Below are 17,875 nucleotides of genomic sequence, written 5' to 3' on the forward strand. Positions count from 1 at the left end.
AAAGTGCAACCGAGGTCGCAACCAAGCACAGAATGAGTCGGACAAGAGTTCCGTGTCCATGGGAGACTGGCGACAGATTCGACTTAGCGAACAGGACACGGCTTAAGTAGATCTCAGTAGATGACGAGGGATGCAAGAATGCCAGCCAGTTGCCCAGACACCGCTGACCGTTGAAATTGGAGGCAAATAGGTGCGTATCCTCAATCTAGAAAGTGTCAGTGTCATCTATACTATGTACCTCCCTACCTACCTATTATCTCTCTATCCCATCTTCTTACCTATGTACAGCCTACCTACACCTTACATACATATGTAGGTAGTACCTACATACTTATTAGGTGCACGTTGGGTAACGTAGTACTTCGACTACGTACGTGTAGGTAAGTAGATCATGATACCTATCCAATAATTCAAGATTAGATCGTGCGTGCCATTTGGTCGATACTACCTACCTACCTACTTATATGCATACCTTATCCACAGTACTTAGGTAGACACACAGTAGTTCTAGATCTGCTTCCACGTAACAAGCCCGATAAGTGACCAACCATGAAGTATCTCATATGCCAGCTATAAGACATTCTGATAAGCAGTTTAAAGCCCCCGAAAGCGCTTGCTTACCTGTAGGGTATCTATTGCACAAATTGTAAGTCTAATTGTAAGTTTAAATAGACGGGGGTGCACAGACGGAATCAGCCGCTCTTTGTTTGATCTGCACCCCATACAAAGGGGTCTTCCGTTGGACACTCCCACAGTTGGGTGCTTGCTTCCTTTCCATCTCTCCATCTTGTTGCAGAGATGCCAGTGCAGTCCATCACATATACCGACATACATATTAATATGTACCTACCTGAGGTATGTATGTAGGTACTATGTATGTATTAGGTAGGTAGGTAAGTGCAGCCCATACGACTTACACATTGCAGCACACGAGTCACATCTCTCACATCCGTGGTATCCCCGTCTAAACCTACAGTTTAGTTTGCCATGTCCCGATTGCCTCTCCCTTGAATCCCTCCCAACGTCCCTCGCACTCTCTGTGTCCGTCTCTCTCGCTCTCTCACACACACTGTCACTCTCACTACGAACAGCAAGGTGTGGGAACTACTTCGATTTTACATACTTACGCGGAGAGTGAAACATTCCAGCATCGCCATCATCGCCATCATCATCATCCGTGCCCGCACACGTGAACCTTCGAGAGAGAATAGTCTTAGCATTGGCTCGGGCTTCTCGTAGTTTGTCTATTGCTACCTCCCTAGGTAGTTCCAGTCCTTACTTAGTTTAGACAACACAGCTTCACCACGTTATTTCCTCGCCTGCCTGGTCGCTGCGTGCCTCACCAATTGTTTCTAGACTATCCCCCACGTCTCTTTCTGGGGCACGCCTCACCACAAGGCCTATCACGCCCATCGTTTCAAATCGTTTCTTAGGGGCTAATGCAGTAGGCTACCTGGGTGTTACTTGTTGCCACCACACATCCCATATTCGCATACAAGTCTCTTAGGCCCATATTTCCACACGCCTGAGAGGTTCCAAGTTTTGATATTGTCATCATTCATTTTCAAACCTTGTTGCTCACTCAGGATATTCTCATCTGTCCCGCGGCGGCATCATGGCGCTCTTCAAGTTGACATCCAAGCAAAAGCTGATCGCTGTTATATGCATCTCCTTTCTCTTCTTTGTTGCAGAGATTGCAGGTTTGTTCGACCGTGGGCGCCATAAAGTTTAGACCTTATGCTAATGTGTCTCGCCAGTTGCATTCTATACAAGGTCCCTCGCCTTGTTAGCAGACGCATTCCACTATGTATGAATGAGATTTCCAAGGGCTCCGTAGCATAGCGTTACTGACAACTCGACAGCTGAATGATCTCATTGGCTTTATCATTGCCCTGACAGCCATCTTAGTATGAAACATGGCTGAATCTCATCAAGACTTTTATACTAACATTGCCTCATAGGTTTCGGAGAAAGCCAAGTCTCCTCAAAACTTCTCTTTTGGCTGGGCACGTGCTCAACTTCTTGGTGCATTTTTCAATGGTGTATTCCTCTTGGCTCTCGGCTTGTCAATCTTTCTGCAATCTATTGAGAGATTCATATCAATTCAACGTAAGTTCGCCGGACTCAAATCTAAAAAAGGTAGTCAATTGCTTACATGTTTCCCCAATAGCCGTTGATAACCCCAAGCTTGTACTCATCATCGGTTCTGTTGGTTTAACTCTTAATATCCTAAGCGCAACCTTGCTCCACGAACACCATGGTCATGATCATGGCGGACATAGCCATGGGCAGGATCACTCCCACACCGAGGGTCATTCCCACGACCATGGGGAGGAACATGGACATAGCCACGGCCCCGTTAATGTCGAGGCTGCTTCTCCTAGGGAACGATCCATGGAAAACATCGCCCTGACTGTGAGTCAAACAACATATATCCCTTCTCTCCTCTCCCTCACTATGACATTACTAACATCAGATCCAGCCTCTCAGTGCTCATGCAGAGCATCGGCATACCATCATCAAACTACAGGCACCAGGTCGCGATCTCGGTATCATGGGCGTACTCATACACGTCATCAGCGATGCGCTCAACAATGTTGCCGTTATTATTGCAGCCCTTGTCATCTGGTTAACAGATTCGCCAAAACGCTTTTACGTCGACCCGGGTGTGTCAACGGCTATTTCCATTCTCATCCTGCTGTCTTCGATCCCACTGGTTAAGAACAGTGGCAAGATACTCATGCAAAGCGCGCCCCTTGGTGTTGATCTTGATGATGTCAAGCATGACTTAGAGAAGGTATTTTGAGTCCCGCCTATCCTCGAAACAAGTTTCTCTGTTATTGGGATCAGAATTTGTGTCGTTCTGACTGTCTCAGATTCCTGGTATTGAATCCGTTCACGAATTACATATATGGCGACTCGATCAGAAGAAGGCTATTGCTTCGGCTCACGTTGTGGTTTCTGGCAACGATATGACAGATTTCATGGATCAGGCAAAAACAGTCAAGGAATGCCTGCACGCTTATGGAATACACTCTGCGACATTACAGCCCGAGCTTGCACGCTCAGCTGCCGCATCAGTCCAGAACACCCGTAATGTTAGTAGCAGTAGCAGTGTTAGGAGCGGGCAGACGGGCAGAAGTGGCGCCGGCTCTACGCATGCAGCTGCGTCGCTTAGAAGACGGCGCACTGATGGGTCCGGATGCCAGATTGTCTGCGGCAATCTATGCGAGAGCCTCACATGCTGTAATACAGCAGGCCCTCTGCGCATCTAAGGTCTCCTCACTACATGGTAAATCACGAAAACCTTGATGAAATGATGGTGTAGTGATGATGACGTTCTACGACTTTTTCAACTGGATTGAACAATGTAGTCTAGGCTCTGGAATCATCAGGTGTACTCAACATGTACTAGGGAATAAACTTAGACAGATAAAATGCTTCTAGCCACGATTAAATAAAAGGGATGGAATCAAGCGCCATTTTCCCCTTAATCGAATCCTGAAACCTTTTAACTCGATGGCCCCTATTTACTATGGGATACAGCTACAATTAGCTGGCAGTGTATTGCCAAATATGTGTACAGCAGCGGGTTCCTTGGAGTATGTAGACTGCTAGAGTAATATGCAAAAGTATGTAAATTTTTGGGTTTCCAACTAGTTAGGGTAGTATACAAATACATGAAGGAAAAGAATTGATATTTATTCCTGTGATGTAGAACAGTTTTCTTTCTCTACTGCGCTTTCTTCTACTTCTCTCTAGACTACTAGTAAGTAATGAGTATCGGGCTGAGTAAATTCAGAAGAAGAAGGCGGCGATAAATTGTCCTTCAAGTTTATTTCCCAGTCATCTTCCATACAACTGTCTCTCTACGCTGCCAATAAGGGTCGACGAGGCCCCTTGCTGCCTGAGTAACTAAAGGAGAAGGCTTATGGCCGATTGTTTCTTGGAGAGTGTGAAGTAGTTGCTCAAGATTTAGCTGAGGGTTCTGCTGATGGATACGTCGAAGTATAGCTAAGTCTCTGACATCTTGCTTTGTCGCCTTTGGTGTGGGAGGCATTTTTTTTCTTCTCTGGTTTCTTTAGTTAAGATTTCTGAAGAGGTAAGTCTGATAGGTGCAGGATCTGTCTCTTGCTTGGTTTGTAATATGTTGCCAGGGTAGTTGAAGCGATGAAAGGAGAAGGCCACCACCGACTTCTCCTCCTTATTATACACGCTGGCTTACAAGCCATGTGTTATGATATTTACTTACAAGAGGAACGAGAACAAGCTCTGTTTATTATCATCATCATGGTCAATGCCGTTGTTCCGCAAACCTGTCCACCTAACAATCCAAGTGCAAACAAGCATCAGCCTTGAGAAATTCTTTGTTCAGGAACAAGCACTCTGTTCAACCTTCAAAAATAAGTATAAAAAGGCAGCAAGCCGCCAGCACAATTCAACTAACAATTCCATTCATCAAGCACAGTCCAGCTAACAAAGCCCAGTCAACAAACCCACAGCAAACACAAGAACAATAAGCAAGATGCCTAGCACCACAACATTCAAGAAGCAAAAGAAGAGCCATCATAAAACGGGTGGCGTAGGTAGCAACAGAGAGCAATCAGGGACCGGCACTCAACATGGTAACAACACCAAGCGCAAGCGCAACTGGTGGAAACGCCTCCTAGCGCGCTTTCAAAGCTTTATACCCATAGTCTAAGTGCAGCAAGAGTTTTGTTATAATAACAAAAATTGGCCACTGTGTGGTTGTGTGACAGATAGCCCGGAGGGCTGTACATAGCGATTGCCCAGCAATTGCTGTTGTACAGCCTCCCCTTCTAATCTACATCACGATTATTCAGACTACACCCATAGTGCACTTTACCAAATATACTTCAGTTAATACCTAATTTTTATTTATTTTTTTATTAAGAAATTACAAGTGCTTGTAGTAATATTAAAATGTAAACCTTGAAACTAAAGTGAATCGCTTGTTTACCTTAAAAATGCTACCTTTCGATTATCGCTGTTCTTCTCCTACTATGTAATGCAATGGCTATGGACCATTGAAGCCCGAGAGGAACTTATAGCACTTTGGCTTTCAGTTCCCTTTTAATCAAGATACTTCAAAACAAATCTGTAACATGTACTAAACCCATCCATGCCCGTGGTCTCGGAAACCGTAGAAAGCAAATTTACATTTGTTATACAATCGGCATGGGGCTTATTAGCTTTACCATTCGCCAGCTTCATAGTCCATATCTCCTTGGTCATGATCGAGGGTATTATCGATTTCCCCTTCTTCAAGTTCTTCATTCTCATCAACCCCTGCGTCTAGTTTCTTATCGTCGTCTAGGGTGCTAGCAATGGGATTGTCGCCATCAGTATCGGTCATCTTCGCTGATTCTGGAGCTGCCTTGACCCATGTCGGCTCAATCTTGTCCTCAATACCGTGGATACAGTTGCTTGTAGAAACACCAAACATAAACTTTTCCGCCGTCTTACGATCCTTGAATATAACATGCGTTACTGCTGGAGCGCCGTGAACTTCTTTAAACTCTCCAACACTCTGTAGCTCGTTAGTAATACTCCATGGTGGCAGAAATCGTTATACTCACAAAGAGATACTGCCGAAGCGCTTCATCATTTTCAGGGATCGTAAAATCGACTCCAGACAAAGCCACAACCTTGGGTCGGTTATCCAAGGAGTATGCGGCATAGGCAGCGTGCCTGGATTCAACAATTCCTCCTCTACCCCGATATCCATAAGCACCACGGATTGCTCTTGGGGCAAACGTCCCACGCCCTCGGTAACCTCTACCGCGACCTCTCCCTCTCAAGGTCCACGATGAAGCATCATCATGGTTCTCATCAGAATTGATACCGAGCTGATTGGCTTCTTGCTCGAGAGCAGCAAGCTGGGCCCTAAGAGCTTCGGTTTCCGCACTTGGCTTTTTGTTCCCGCCCTCAGTGAAAACACCTGCGGGCGATAAAGAACCATCTTTCAGCCCGGTTGCTTTGAGCTTAGCTTGAAGCTGGCGTTTCGCTTCTACTTGTCGCTCACGAAGCGCTTTCTGACGTTCTTCTAGTTCTTGACGCTCTCGCTCGATTTCTTGTCGCTTCTTCGTTTTCTCATCATGGATTCTTTGCGCTTCCAGTTGCTTACGATGGAACTCTTCAAGATCAAGTTCCGGCTGAGCAGAAACAGAATCCCCAGCTGATGGGGTCCCATCGACATGGCCGTTCGCTGCATTGTTCGAACGGTTTCCATTTGGTGTTGGCGCATCGCTGCCTTCGTCTTTGTACCAGAAAACTTTAACAAACCTGTTGTCAAATATCACTTTCGGTGAGCCCCAAGCCGCGTTTGCTGCCTCCCAGGAATCGTATTTGACAATAGCTAGACGATTCTGATGCTGCATTTGAACGTCTACGATGTTTCCGAATTGGCTGAAATAGCCACGAACTTGCTCCTCGGAGAAATTCTCGTTCGGTATATTTTGAATGACAATAGATGTTTTAGTCTTGTCATGATTAGCGCCGTTGGCAGCGAATGGAGGTCGACCTTTCATCCGTCGTGGCTTCTTAAGTTCACGTCGGCTCGCGGGTTGGGGTAATGGGAAATTAGTGAGATCCAACTGTTGCCCTGCTGGTGGTGGCTGCACACCGAAAGGAGGCAGAGACAATACTGCATTACTAGGGTCGTATTCTAGTCTATTATTAGCCTTGATAGGCCCATTACGAAGCCTATCTAATAAATAAAACTTACCATCAACTGCCATAGGCATCGGAGGTAACATGAATGGTTGTTCGGCATCATGGTCGAAGTTGCAGTTTCTCCCTCGGGGGCAGTGACCCTTTTTCTCGTAGTCACGGCACCGTCGTTTTCCTCGGTTCGATGAAGAGAGGTTTCTTGGATAGGTAGATGGGGGCAAGTCCGCGGTAGTAGGAAGCAAGGACTGCAGCAACTGGATGTTCTCCAGAATGCTGTTAGGATCGATTGGAAGTGGGCCTAAGGACATGGGAGCTCCGTATGGCGCTGGACCAGGAAGCCCAGGGAACTGTGGCAGTCCTCGGTAGTTTTTTGATTTGTATAGATCTTCATGCCTTCCACCGCGTTGGCCAAAGCCACCTCCACGCCGTGGTTGCTTGTGAGGCGGGCCATATGGAGTCTGGCTGTTGAGGATAATATCTACATCGCCATCATCACGATCATTATGAGCCCGCTTGCGTGAGTTAGGTTGGAGGAATGGAGGCGGCGCCAAAGGCTCGGAAAAGGGGGCGGAAGGATGATATAGAGATGTTGATGGTTGCATCATGTCAGGACGAGGCGCAACATGTGTTAGCGCTGCCGGGGGTGGGAAACGAGGCTGTCGCATGGTGGGAGGAGCAGGCGGAGCTGGAGGGGCTCCGGGGATATAAGATCGATACCGGACTGCCTGCAAGACATCGTCGGTAAATGCTGCCGCATCTACTCGATGTTAGCAGTTTTACGCAATGCGTATGACTTCATTCAAGCAAACCACCATCAGACAGAGAACATGGAGATTTTAGGTGGGCATACCCTCTCGTAGAAAGTCAGGTATTTCCTCTTCAAAGAGCTTCCGAATTGTCTCGACGTCGCCGTCGTGCCTCAATAGTGCTAAAACATAGTCGGCAAGGACATCGGCATCTGCATCGGAGCTGGACGCAAACAAAGGTCAGCGGAACATGGAACAGCATGCGATTACATTCGAGGCACTTACTTATTCTCCAGACGCTTGACGATCCAAGCTTTAATGAGATCCGCATCTTCTTCATTGAACAACATGGTCGCGCAGGGCGGAGGAATTGGGCGGCAAAGAGTGTTGATGTCGAGACTGAAGTTTGAGAGCCGGTGGTTTCGATGTTTAAATAGCCAAGGGCGTCGCAAGGGACGAATAGCTGGCGATAGTAGATATTATCATGTCACTGGTGAGGCACAAGGCGCACAAGAAACACTCGATCGAAAACGATGATTGAATTGCCGATATACAGCAATACGATACGGCAGCCTGTTTGGCCTTAGAGTTAGTCATTGAGGAAGCTCATTGTAAGTGAACAAGGCCGACGAAGTCGAATAGGCAAGGGTACTTCGCATTGGCGATTGGCGATGGTTGGGGTTCATACAAAAAAAAAAGGTTGGTGTGGATCTTGGTATAACCGTGTACCAGCAACTGCCAGCGCGCGGAGATGCTTAATGCTGGTACCTGAAATATTGCTGGCGCGTTGATTGGGCGGCGCGTGCCCCCAAGCCCTGTCGTCACGGCGCAAATCCCGCTACTACCCAGCGGCTTCAGCACACAGCTGGGATAGCTGCTAGTGCAGTACCTACTTGAACTACCTACCTAACCTACTAAGTACCTAGGTAGGTACCTACATACCTAATGTAGATAGGCGAGTCTAGGCAAGGTAAGAGCTGGTAAGAGGTACCTAGGTAGCTTAGGTAGGCACTTACTTAAGTAAGTAGGCAGGCACAAACGTCACTGCGGGGGCGGGGTTCCTCACCTCGAGGATTCTAATTTTCATTTCGCATTTGAAGGCCTGGACCTTGTTAGATATCGGTTGTAGACAACTAGACACAACCTACCTAGTAGATACACGAGTACATAAGTGCTTGAGTATTTATGGTGGCGGGTGTAAGATGCACAATATCGACAGGTACTGTAGTTGCGAATTAAGAATGAGGAGTGCGCATGACCTTTAAAACATCTCCCGAAACAATTGTCCTGAATACTTACTTGTAAAAGTCTGCTCTCTCAGTACGACTATCTCAGTATTCCATACCTAACGTAGATATCTCAATGAAACAAGGACTTCTAATGTAATGCTAGGTACTGTGTACTGTGTACTGTTCCATGACTGGCAGTACCCATTATTGCATTATGACTCTCGAGGCACTGACACACCAGACAGGGAGCCACAATGTTCGTCTACCTGGGTACTTCGGGCTCCGTCATCTCTCAGTTCAACAACAATTACCAGCATCACCAATCATTGGTCCTCACATGCCTCAAATTTGCTTGCTCTGACCGATTAAGTGAGATTGAATGTTACCTGATATTTTACTATAAATACGACATACTAGTTTCCCGTCATCTTAGCGGTGTACTGCCCATCTCAGAATTAAAGCGTTGGAAGACGGTATCGCATACGACTATTATTCAACACAATATCATATGCTTGTCATAGATTCTGCGGTCTAGATACCTGCTGGCTGCAATTCTCGAATTCCGCATACAGCATACACGTGCCTCCGCCCGATCAGCTATAGGATGGCGTTCACAATGCACTCTCACTCGGGGCAATTCTGCCCCGGACACGCCAAAGACCAGCTCGAGGACATCATCAAGCATGCCATTGGTCTAGGCTACAAGACGATGGCCCTGACCGAGCACATGCCGCGGACAGCGCTAGAAGACCTGTACCCTGAAGAAGTGAGCTAGCTATTTATTGATGTTACACCAATGCTTCTTCCGTTAAAGCCCAGGCACGCATCGATGCTAACACCGCTGTTAGTTGGATGATCCCGAGGCGTCGCTCGCAGCCTTGATGCCACGCCATGAAGCGTACCTTAAGGAAGCACAGCGTCTACAGGCCCTTTACGCGCCCCAAATCTCACTGCTCATCGGATTCGAGGGCGAGTGGCTTCGGCCAGGCTACGAGTCGCTCATCAAGGAGTTAGCGGCGCACCCAGCCATTGACTATTTTGTCGGCAGTCTGCACCACGTCAATGGTGTGCCGATTGATTACGACAAGGAGTACTACGCGCGGGCAGTAGCGTCGGCTCAACCTCTCACGAATGGGACATATACTAACGGGTCTCTGACAAGCGCGGCTCAGACAGCGCGTGGTAGTGAAAATGAAGACATAGGGGCTCGTGAGGAAAGGACTTATGAAAGGTATTACGATCAGCAATACGAGATGCTGGTCGCGCTTCGTCCGCGCGTCGTAGGCCACTTTGATCTGATCCGACTTATGAGCTCGAACCCGGATCGCGACGTGCGGCATTGGCCTGGCGTTTGGGAGCGTATTGAGCGAAACTTGGCCTTCATCGCCTCATACGGCGGCTGGCTTGAGTGCAACAGCAGCGCTTTGCGGAAAGGACTAGCAGAACCGTATCCATGCCGGGCCATAGCTGAGGTAAGTCTTGTTCCTTAAGCCTTTTGTTTTGATACGTCTCTATCCCACCTACTTATTCGTGACTTCAATCCCCCCCCTTCTCTTAACAAAAAGAATAAAATAAAATAAACCCGGTTGCGTCCATCATTCACCTATAACTATATACATCATGCAAGTTAAGGGCTGACATATACCTGCTAGAAATGGCTTGCCCTGGACGGGAAGTTCACCCTTTCAGATGATAGTCATGGCATAGCGCAAGTAGGCACGAATTACGGACGCGCTTTAGACTTTCTGGCCTCTCTCCAAGTTAGCACGCTCTGGACGTTGGAGCGAGAGTTACAGAACTCAGACAGCACAAACGAGAAGGCGGCTAAAGCTGGTCTGACAGAAGTCGCAGTTCGAGTTGACGAGATCCGTCCTATTATTTCCAGTTGGTCATAGTAGATCTTGACCTCTGCGTAGATACGCGTGGATCCGGTTGGTAGATAATCATACATGTAAAAAATATTCGTCCACTTTCTAGTGCTTAGATCAAAGATCGGACGGCCCAAGCATAAAATAACTCGCTGAAATAGACAATTAGATGATCAATTAGATGACAGCATTAGATTGAAGCGGTCTTGTCACTTGCAAACATCAAATAGAGTTTAATTTGCGAAAATAAGCAACTTGCTTCATAATGTCTATTGTGATGCAAATTCGTTAAGCTCTAACAACCTTGGGGTATATGTCCAAGATAACTCTCCACGGCAATTAAAAAGTAAATAGCCCTCTTGAAACGCCAGTTACCCGTCTAAGAGCCGTCGCTATCAAAAGGTCATGAAAAGCCCGTTTTCCAGCACCGAAAGGATCTAAGCTAAAGAGTGCAAGGAACGGAAGTATTAAAAAAATCTTTTTAGGAAAGTAAGGCCGTAAATATGCAACCAAGGGTCGAGGGGGTATCATAGCGCACAAAAAACACATTACTCAGTCTGTTCAGCTTTGTGGAGCACCAGACCGCAAATACTCATACAACTTTTCCAAGATCACGCCAGTTCTGATGTGGCAGGCGGGATAAGAATCCAGAAGGGAGGAATTTGCAATAACCCTGACTGCCTCATCCCAAGTCAGGCTTGCCATCGCCAAGCTCCACACTTTCGAGCCAGGCTCGGACAGCTCCCCGCAGCGCGCTCTCTTTTTCACGGCTCGATTCGTAGCTGACGCCTGGATACACGCCTTGGCTTTCTTTCTCGCGGCTGTTTACCACTTCCTGCACGATGCTTCCTAAAGCTGATAAGACAACTGTCTTGCATTCGGCACGGGATACTTCCTGAAAATCTAGCCTCATATCAGGGGCTAGATCTTCAGGCTCTGAAGCTCCACTATTGCTTCGACCTCGACGCTTGCTGACTGATCTGGAGGAGGTGGTAGATGTCCCACGACTTGAGTCGTTTGTTTGGGCAATCACCTTCTCAACAGCATCGATCAGTGCTTCGTCTAACGTTACTAGTTCTTCCTCTTCGTATTTCTCTTCTATTGGATGATCGTGTGGAGATAATGCCGGCGTCGCTATAGACGGGCTATAATGGTCAAGAGAGTTACCAGTGTTTCGGTCTGTCGCGACCCTCGGCTTAACTAGACGACGATAACGAATGCGTTTGATGCTGAAGTTTGTAGTGTCTGCTATTATAGCGCTACTTACGTCAACCCATTGCTCGGCAGGCCATGGGTCTGAAATCGTATTTAGATATACTGCTGGTGTTGGTTCAGCTTTGAGAGACTCACGAACCTGATCAAGCAGGTCCTTTTGTGGCGGTATCGCCTGTAACGTAAAGTCGGGGTGATATCTCTGCAGCCATCCTGCAACGTTTAGAGGGGTGTCTCCATCAATAGCTAGCCGCGAGAACTGCTCGAAGCTATCTAGGCCGCTTCCGATACCAGGTGTGGAGAGATAGCCACTACTTGATGGGGAGCTAACGGCCGTCTCAAACGAGGTCAAATAATCCGGGAACTGGACATCGACATCAATTACGCCGTCGTCATTATTTATTGAGGTCTTGACAGGGGATTCAAAAGCACCAGAAGGGTCAGGTGTTCTGGTCTGAGGGTCCAACTGCTTGGCTACCTGTTTTCGTGGAGTATCTGGTTCGCCTTCATCTGTTTCATTTATCCTTTGTTCACTACTTGCCTCGGTAGGCCCGACATCTGCTTGTTTGTCCGTTCGAGAAAGCTCATCTTTCTTTGCGAAAACTGCTTTGGTGGGCGATCCAATAGGGCTGTCGTACAGTCCTAAAGTATCTGGCGTCTGAGATGTTGAAGCTGAATCCCGTCGCCGAGTACCCCATAGTCCGCTAATAACGCTACCCCATCGTGAGCTCTGCCGTGAATGGGTGCTTCCGTGGCTGGAGTGACCCATACTGTCGACCCGCTTAAGTGACCGTTTTAAGTCATCAGCTGCCATGCTGCCACGGTTATCCGATCGAACATGGTCCAGACTCCTTTGAGCAGTGGAGAAGTGTGCGACGGCTTCGTCAGGCAAGACGGTGTTTGTTGTTGCGGCACTACTTTTTCTAGTATTGAGGTCACTAGAAGCTATAGGCAGGTGAGCTGGTTTGAAGAACTCGGATGAGCGTCGCTCGTGATGTTGGCCATCCATACTAAGGTGTGCCAGTTGAGCCGGTATGCCTGTCATTGATCGCGTAGTTGCCTGTGATTGGATGCTAAAACTCCGACTATGTGATGGAGCTCTTTGACCTTGACGACGATTGATCTTTCGCCGTAATGACTCCTCTTTATTGATCGGGACAATATATGACGGTGGAGAGTGACTGAATGCACCGAAGGATGCAGACGTCGCTGGCCGCTGAGCGCGGACTGCTGGAAGCTGTTGGTTCGCAGGCAAGAATGCCGATAAGAGAAAAATCAGCCTCCGTGCGGCCATTTTATCGTTGGCGACGATCACTGTGCGAGAGGGCAAAGAAGTGTCTTCCTCATTCTTAGCTTTCTGTTGCTGATAATAGCGTCGCCTATACCAGATTGGACTTAATGCTTGAAGCCAGTCGGTATGCGTCGCTAGAAAGCCCGTGAGGAGGTTGAAGAAGAAAAAGCCTTGTTCTTTGCTACCAGCCCACCTTGCAACCCATCTAGCCTCCTCTCTCCACGGTCCCCAACGACCTTGGCCTGTGACAACCCTGATGGCGCAAAGCCCAGTTACGATACGTAACTGAGCGTTTTGAATCTCCTCGCTTGTCTGTGCATCCTGCATCAGCGCATTTGGAGGTAATGCCACAAGCTTTGCGTATTGTTTGGGTAGCTTCACTTGCGAAGCATCCGAGCCGCGACGACTGTGCACGGAACTCATCCGGCCAGCTTGAACGGGTACGTTCGGAGGGTATGGATCGGGCGCTGAAGAATCCACCTGTTTAAGCATTGGATAGAGGGCACTGGCAACAACTGACTGGAGGTGTGAGAGCGTCCTCATTATAATATCCCAGTGCTGAGTTACAAAATCCATACGATCTTCAACCTCATTACTGTAGTATGACTCAAAAGGCTCGGGACCGATTGCAGACCAGCCAGTCCGACGAGCAGAACCCAGGGACGATGGGAAAGCGTCGGTTTCATTAAACGAGCTAGAAGCCCGAAAAGTAGACTTGGATGTGGTTGTGGCCGATGGTGCTGAATTGGGAGGATTCGGAGGAAGAGGAATCACTAAGGCGACAGCATACATTGGTGTTCTCTTGAAAACAGGTTTCGGCTTTTTCCGTTTTGGTTTCGACTCGTCCGGTGAATAGGGGAAAGGGAATCCCATGCTGTCTTCTCCTACGCCTTGAGGTGTTTCAAGATCGTCATTAAGGAGGTTGACGGGGAAAAGACGAGTAACCAAAATCTTCTTGCGGTCTGCTAGGCGCCCAGGGTGGTGCGCAGAAGCCTGTGGGTGGGCTGATTCCGATGTGAACGACTGGGCTAACCTGCTTGATCGCATACTAGACCTACCTAAAGAACCTCGTCCATCGGCTGCGTAAGAGCTGGGTATAACAGTTGAACGAGTGTCACTAGGTATAACATGTACCTTCGTAGATGTTCCTTTGTACGCCATTACTTCAGTATTAGCAAAAATACAGCTAGAAAAGCTAGCAAGCTCTTCGCGGTATTCTCTATACGCGCGTTGTGACTCGGTTTCAGCAAAGCTATAGGTGCGCGACTGTATAGAACCTCTTCTATCAAACGCACCCTGTCGAGGCTGAGGGCTTCCAGGCTGTATCACTAATGGCCTTGTTATATGGCCTTGGCTTCCCTTTCTCGGTGATACAGGGACACGCCGAGTATCCTGAGAGGTGGACTGAGATGAGCTTCCAGCAGATGCAGGAGCTGGTCGTTCGGGAGTATTGCCAGGATGGCTATCGAACAGTAGCGAAGGATTAACGTTACCCAGAGTATCCTGCATGATAATGACGCGAACGTCGCGCACGTCGAAATCAACATCTGCCTCATAGTCATACGCACTAGCCTGCGAAGTCGGATGCAAAGTACTCAATGCAGGCAGGGGGAACACTTGGTCTTCGCGGTGAAACAGAGCCTGTGTGTCTGGAAACAGCAGGCTACGTGTATGGATTTCTTCTTGAACTGATTCGGGGGGCAATCTGAGGCTTGGTGACGTCGGCTGAGCCAATGGGCCTCCGACAGCGCCAGACGTAAGATTGAAAAGCTTGCCCAACATGGTTTCCTGATCGCTGGCGATAAGCCAGATAATGAATCGAACAACACTTGGAACCACAAATAGACAAAGTCCTCAGCAGTGTCAGATCATGTTGCGAAGGTGTTTCGCCTGATTTACGACCGTGTGAAAAGACATGGAAGCGGTAGAAGTTGATATTTTGGACGATGTGTGACAACCGTGTTGTGGTAACCAGTGCCCAACACTGCACCCACGAGAATGCGACAATTTGAATGTATAGCTAGGAGGCGTGTCGTGCTCAATGATTGATTTGCTGCGTGTCTAATTATGATTTAGACCCGGGCAGCGAGACGGTCAAAGCTTTTTAGCGGTCAGCGGCGAAGCAACATTTGCTGTAAACTTTATCGGTGAATGTGCTATTGGGTTTGATTCTCCAGGCTCTTCATATGTGGATCTCTTTCACGATAGTTGAGGTGATTGAGCAAATTGGTATAAACTCTAACAAGTGCACCCATGAACAACAATAGGGATATTGTACGAGTAATACAGCCAATGTCAACAGGAGAATAGCAGCCGCGGGTTGGAACTTGAGCCTATCATAACCTCTGCCCTCTTTCAGAAACAGAAAGCAAGAATTTGTGAAATAAACATATTGGGAAACCTACTTGGTGCACAATTAGGAATGTACGGATATCTTTGCCCAAAGGATAATGATGATCAAAACCTCGAGTACGTCGCCAATTCGTCAATATTGAGGAGACCACAGTTGCAATATGTCGCGGGCCTGATGAATGTAACCAGACGGTGGCTTGAAAAGCTGAACCCTTGAAGAAACACGTATCCAGACTTTGGGATGATGAGCACGAACTTAGAGTATTATAGTGACATTAAAGGTTGTATAGTTCGGCAAGTTAAAAATATCATGGATCAGGGGCTATGACGTTCCCGGCGTTTGTAAAGTCCCCAGCTTTTCTGCAACGTCAGTGCGACTTAAGTCAGGTTACGTTCGGGTGAGTGTCCGAGTACTGGTGATCAATGCATCGAACAGGAAGTGTTGATCTCCTTCAGGGTTGTTCCGATATTGCTTGATCTAGCCAAATCTCCAAGGTGCTCGCAGGGCGAAGTCCAACTTGTGGTAAGACAAGTCGCGAATATAGTGACCGGGGATAAATGAGGAATGGAAAAGGGGGCCAGCGTACCGAACACCTTGTTTCTGCGATCAGCACCCGCCAGCTTGTGGCAATATCGTGGTACAAAAAAAAGACAGGAGAGCCGCCGGCAGACTCTGGCGTTGACTGACAAGATTCGCAACTATAAGAGAGCGAGATCGAGACGGCACATCAGTCGCGCGCAAAGGGCCGAATCGACTGCCGCGAGATAGCTGATAGCTACGTGCCTTGGGCAAGTAAGATTGGAGAATCCCAGTCCAGGATATTCACCGATGATGGCATGGACAAGGAGGGTGGCACAGGATGCGATCAGATCAACAATCAAATGGATACCAGCACTGATTTGGTTGATTTGGGGACTGAGTAGGGCATGATGTGACGGGTTGGACAGGCTGGCAGGTCGGCAGGCAGTGGGAACTTTCATTCCAGAGGATTGGTTCGGGTGCGATAGGCGGTCTGTGGAGATGGCGATGAATGCGATGGATGCGATGCGATGTGATAATAAGTTGAGACGCAGCTGTGCGAATCCCATGCAGGATGAAGCCAAGTTTGCGAGCTGGAGGGGAAATCGAAGGTTCCTGGACTGGCGGTGAGCCAAGTACAGACACCTGTGCGCCTCACGAGCGCGCCGGCGGAAGGACAGGTACTGGGTACATCGCGGTCTGCCCCGCCGCGCCGTCGTGGTGGTGGTGGTGGTGGGTGTAGGTAGGGTGGATGTACAGTGGGTGTCGTGTGCTCCAACAGGCGCTGCAGGTGGGCCATTGTCAGCGTCCACAGCGACGACCACTGCCTGCTCAGAAACCTACCTACCTACCTACCTACCTACCTAACCTACCTACCTACCTACCTACCTACCTACCTACCTACCTACCTACCTACCTACCTACCTAGCCCAACGAACAAACTACCTAGGTAGGTACCTACCTGTAGCACCTACCCCTACCTGCTATGTAGGTACTGTAACTACACATTACTACCTGGGATCTTACCTGTACCAACTTATAATACTAAGGTAGTGTCCAGATACATATGTAGGTATTACACATACATACCAGATACATCCCTACTTAAATACCTATTAAGGCATGCTACCTGCATGTGCGTTAGCGCGCACTACATTGCACGCCCTAAGCTAGTAGGTACGTTGTCTGCTACTTACGGTGCCTTTCAGCGGGGGAGAGCGATGCCCAGGCCACCTAGGTACCTCTAGGTAGGTTCTGCTAGGTACCTACGTGCAGTGCTACCCACTAGCCCTGACACCAACTTAAGCATGCGCTAAGGTATGACGCTGCTCGTTGTCTCTCCCTCTCCCTCACAGGTAAAAGGTGAGCGATGTCTACCAAGATTAAGTCATAGAAGGCATATTGGGAAATTTCGGTCGTTTATCTTTTTTTATATGTTCCGTACTGTCTCACTCTGGTCCTGGCTAAATCCTGGCCTTTGTAGATACCCATAGGAAGGCCTGGGTAGGCCTGGGAGTCAGACTACATGATGAAACCGAAGTCATGGGCTGGAGGTGATCGTGGGGAGGAACCAAAGCACGGTATCTAGTAGCAGGGTCTGGCAGGGCAACTCGGATGGACGTTCTCCCTGCCATAGTAAGGCATCAACGACACAACCACTCTCGAGAATATCGAGCCAGTTTGGGCTCAATGGGTTGGATACCTACATACCTACTTACATAGTAGGCTAAGAACGAACAGCGCTGGAGCCGGCAATAGAATATGTATGCACAGTATTGTGTCAACGGATCACTCCATGCTTCTGTCCGTCCGTCTCCCGAGGATCTCTCCAAGATACCTACAAGCACAAGCCGTTGGCAATATTAATTCTGGGAATATGGCGCGCTTTTCCGTTCCGGCAACATGGCGCTCGGAAGAGGCGGTCAACTCTCGACTATCGCCTAATCCTAAGGGTCGGGTAAGGT

At 48.2% G+C, this 17,875-nt stretch overlaps 4 protein-coding genes across 4 annotated transcripts; 2 read left to right on the forward strand and 2 right to left on the reverse strand.

The window, feature by feature from the left end:
* Positions 1 to 1,615: 1,615 nt before the first annotated feature.
* On the forward strand, positions 1,616 to 3,275 carry F5B22DRAFT_642030 (cation efflux protein; the record flags this gene model as incomplete). The annotated part of the gene is made up of 7 exons (XM_047978065.1): positions 1,616 to 1,700; positions 1,758 to 1,807; positions 1,863 to 1,907; positions 1,962 to 2,109; positions 2,171 to 2,415; positions 2,483 to 2,797; positions 2,877 to 3,275. 7 exons carry the CDS (start codon positions 1,616 to 1,618, stop codon positions 3,273 to 3,275), a joined length of 1,287 nt encoding a protein of 428 aa, XP_047835234.1.
* A 1,613-nt stretch (positions 3,276 to 4,888) lies between these two features.
* Positions 4,889 to 8,155, reverse strand: F5B22DRAFT_588127 (uncharacterized protein). The gene is made up of 5 exons (XM_047973649.1): positions 7,725 to 8,155; positions 7,544 to 7,662; positions 6,749 to 7,450; positions 5,601 to 6,688; positions 4,889 to 5,551 (listed from the first exon to the last, which is right to left on the reverse strand). Exons 1-5 carry the CDS (start codon positions 7,787 to 7,789, stop codon positions 5,216 to 5,218), a joined length of 2,310 nt encoding a protein of 769 aa, XP_047835235.1. The 5' UTR covers positions 7,790 to 8,155; the 3' UTR covers positions 4,889 to 5,215.
* A 1,000-nt stretch (positions 8,156 to 9,155) lies between these two features.
* F5B22DRAFT_257728 (histidinol-phosphatase) lies at positions 9,156 to 10,891 on the forward strand. Its single transcript, XM_047970064.1, has 3 exons — positions 9,156 to 9,434; positions 9,517 to 10,140; positions 10,321 to 10,891. Exons 1-3 carry the CDS (start codon positions 9,273 to 9,275, stop codon positions 10,561 to 10,563), a joined length of 1,029 nt encoding a protein of 342 aa, XP_047835236.1. The 5' UTR covers positions 9,156 to 9,272; the 3' UTR covers positions 10,564 to 10,891.
* On the reverse strand, positions 10,892 to 15,439 carry F5B22DRAFT_257776 (uncharacterized protein). Its single transcript, XM_047970065.1, has one exon. It carries the CDS (start codon positions 14,819 to 14,821, stop codon positions 11,219 to 11,221), a length of 3,603 nt encoding a protein of 1,200 aa, XP_047835237.1. The 5' UTR covers positions 14,822 to 15,439; the 3' UTR covers positions 10,892 to 11,218.
* Between the last annotated feature and the right edge of the window lie 2,436 nt (positions 15,440 to 17,875).

This window comes from Xylaria bambusicola (genome assembly GCF_022495145.1).
Source record: "Xylaria bambusicola strain CBS 139988 unplaced genomic scaffold F5B22scaffold_3, whole genome shotgun sequence".
NCBI lineage: Eukaryota > Fungi > Ascomycota > Sordariomycetes > Xylariales > Xylariaceae > Xylaria > Xylaria bambusicola.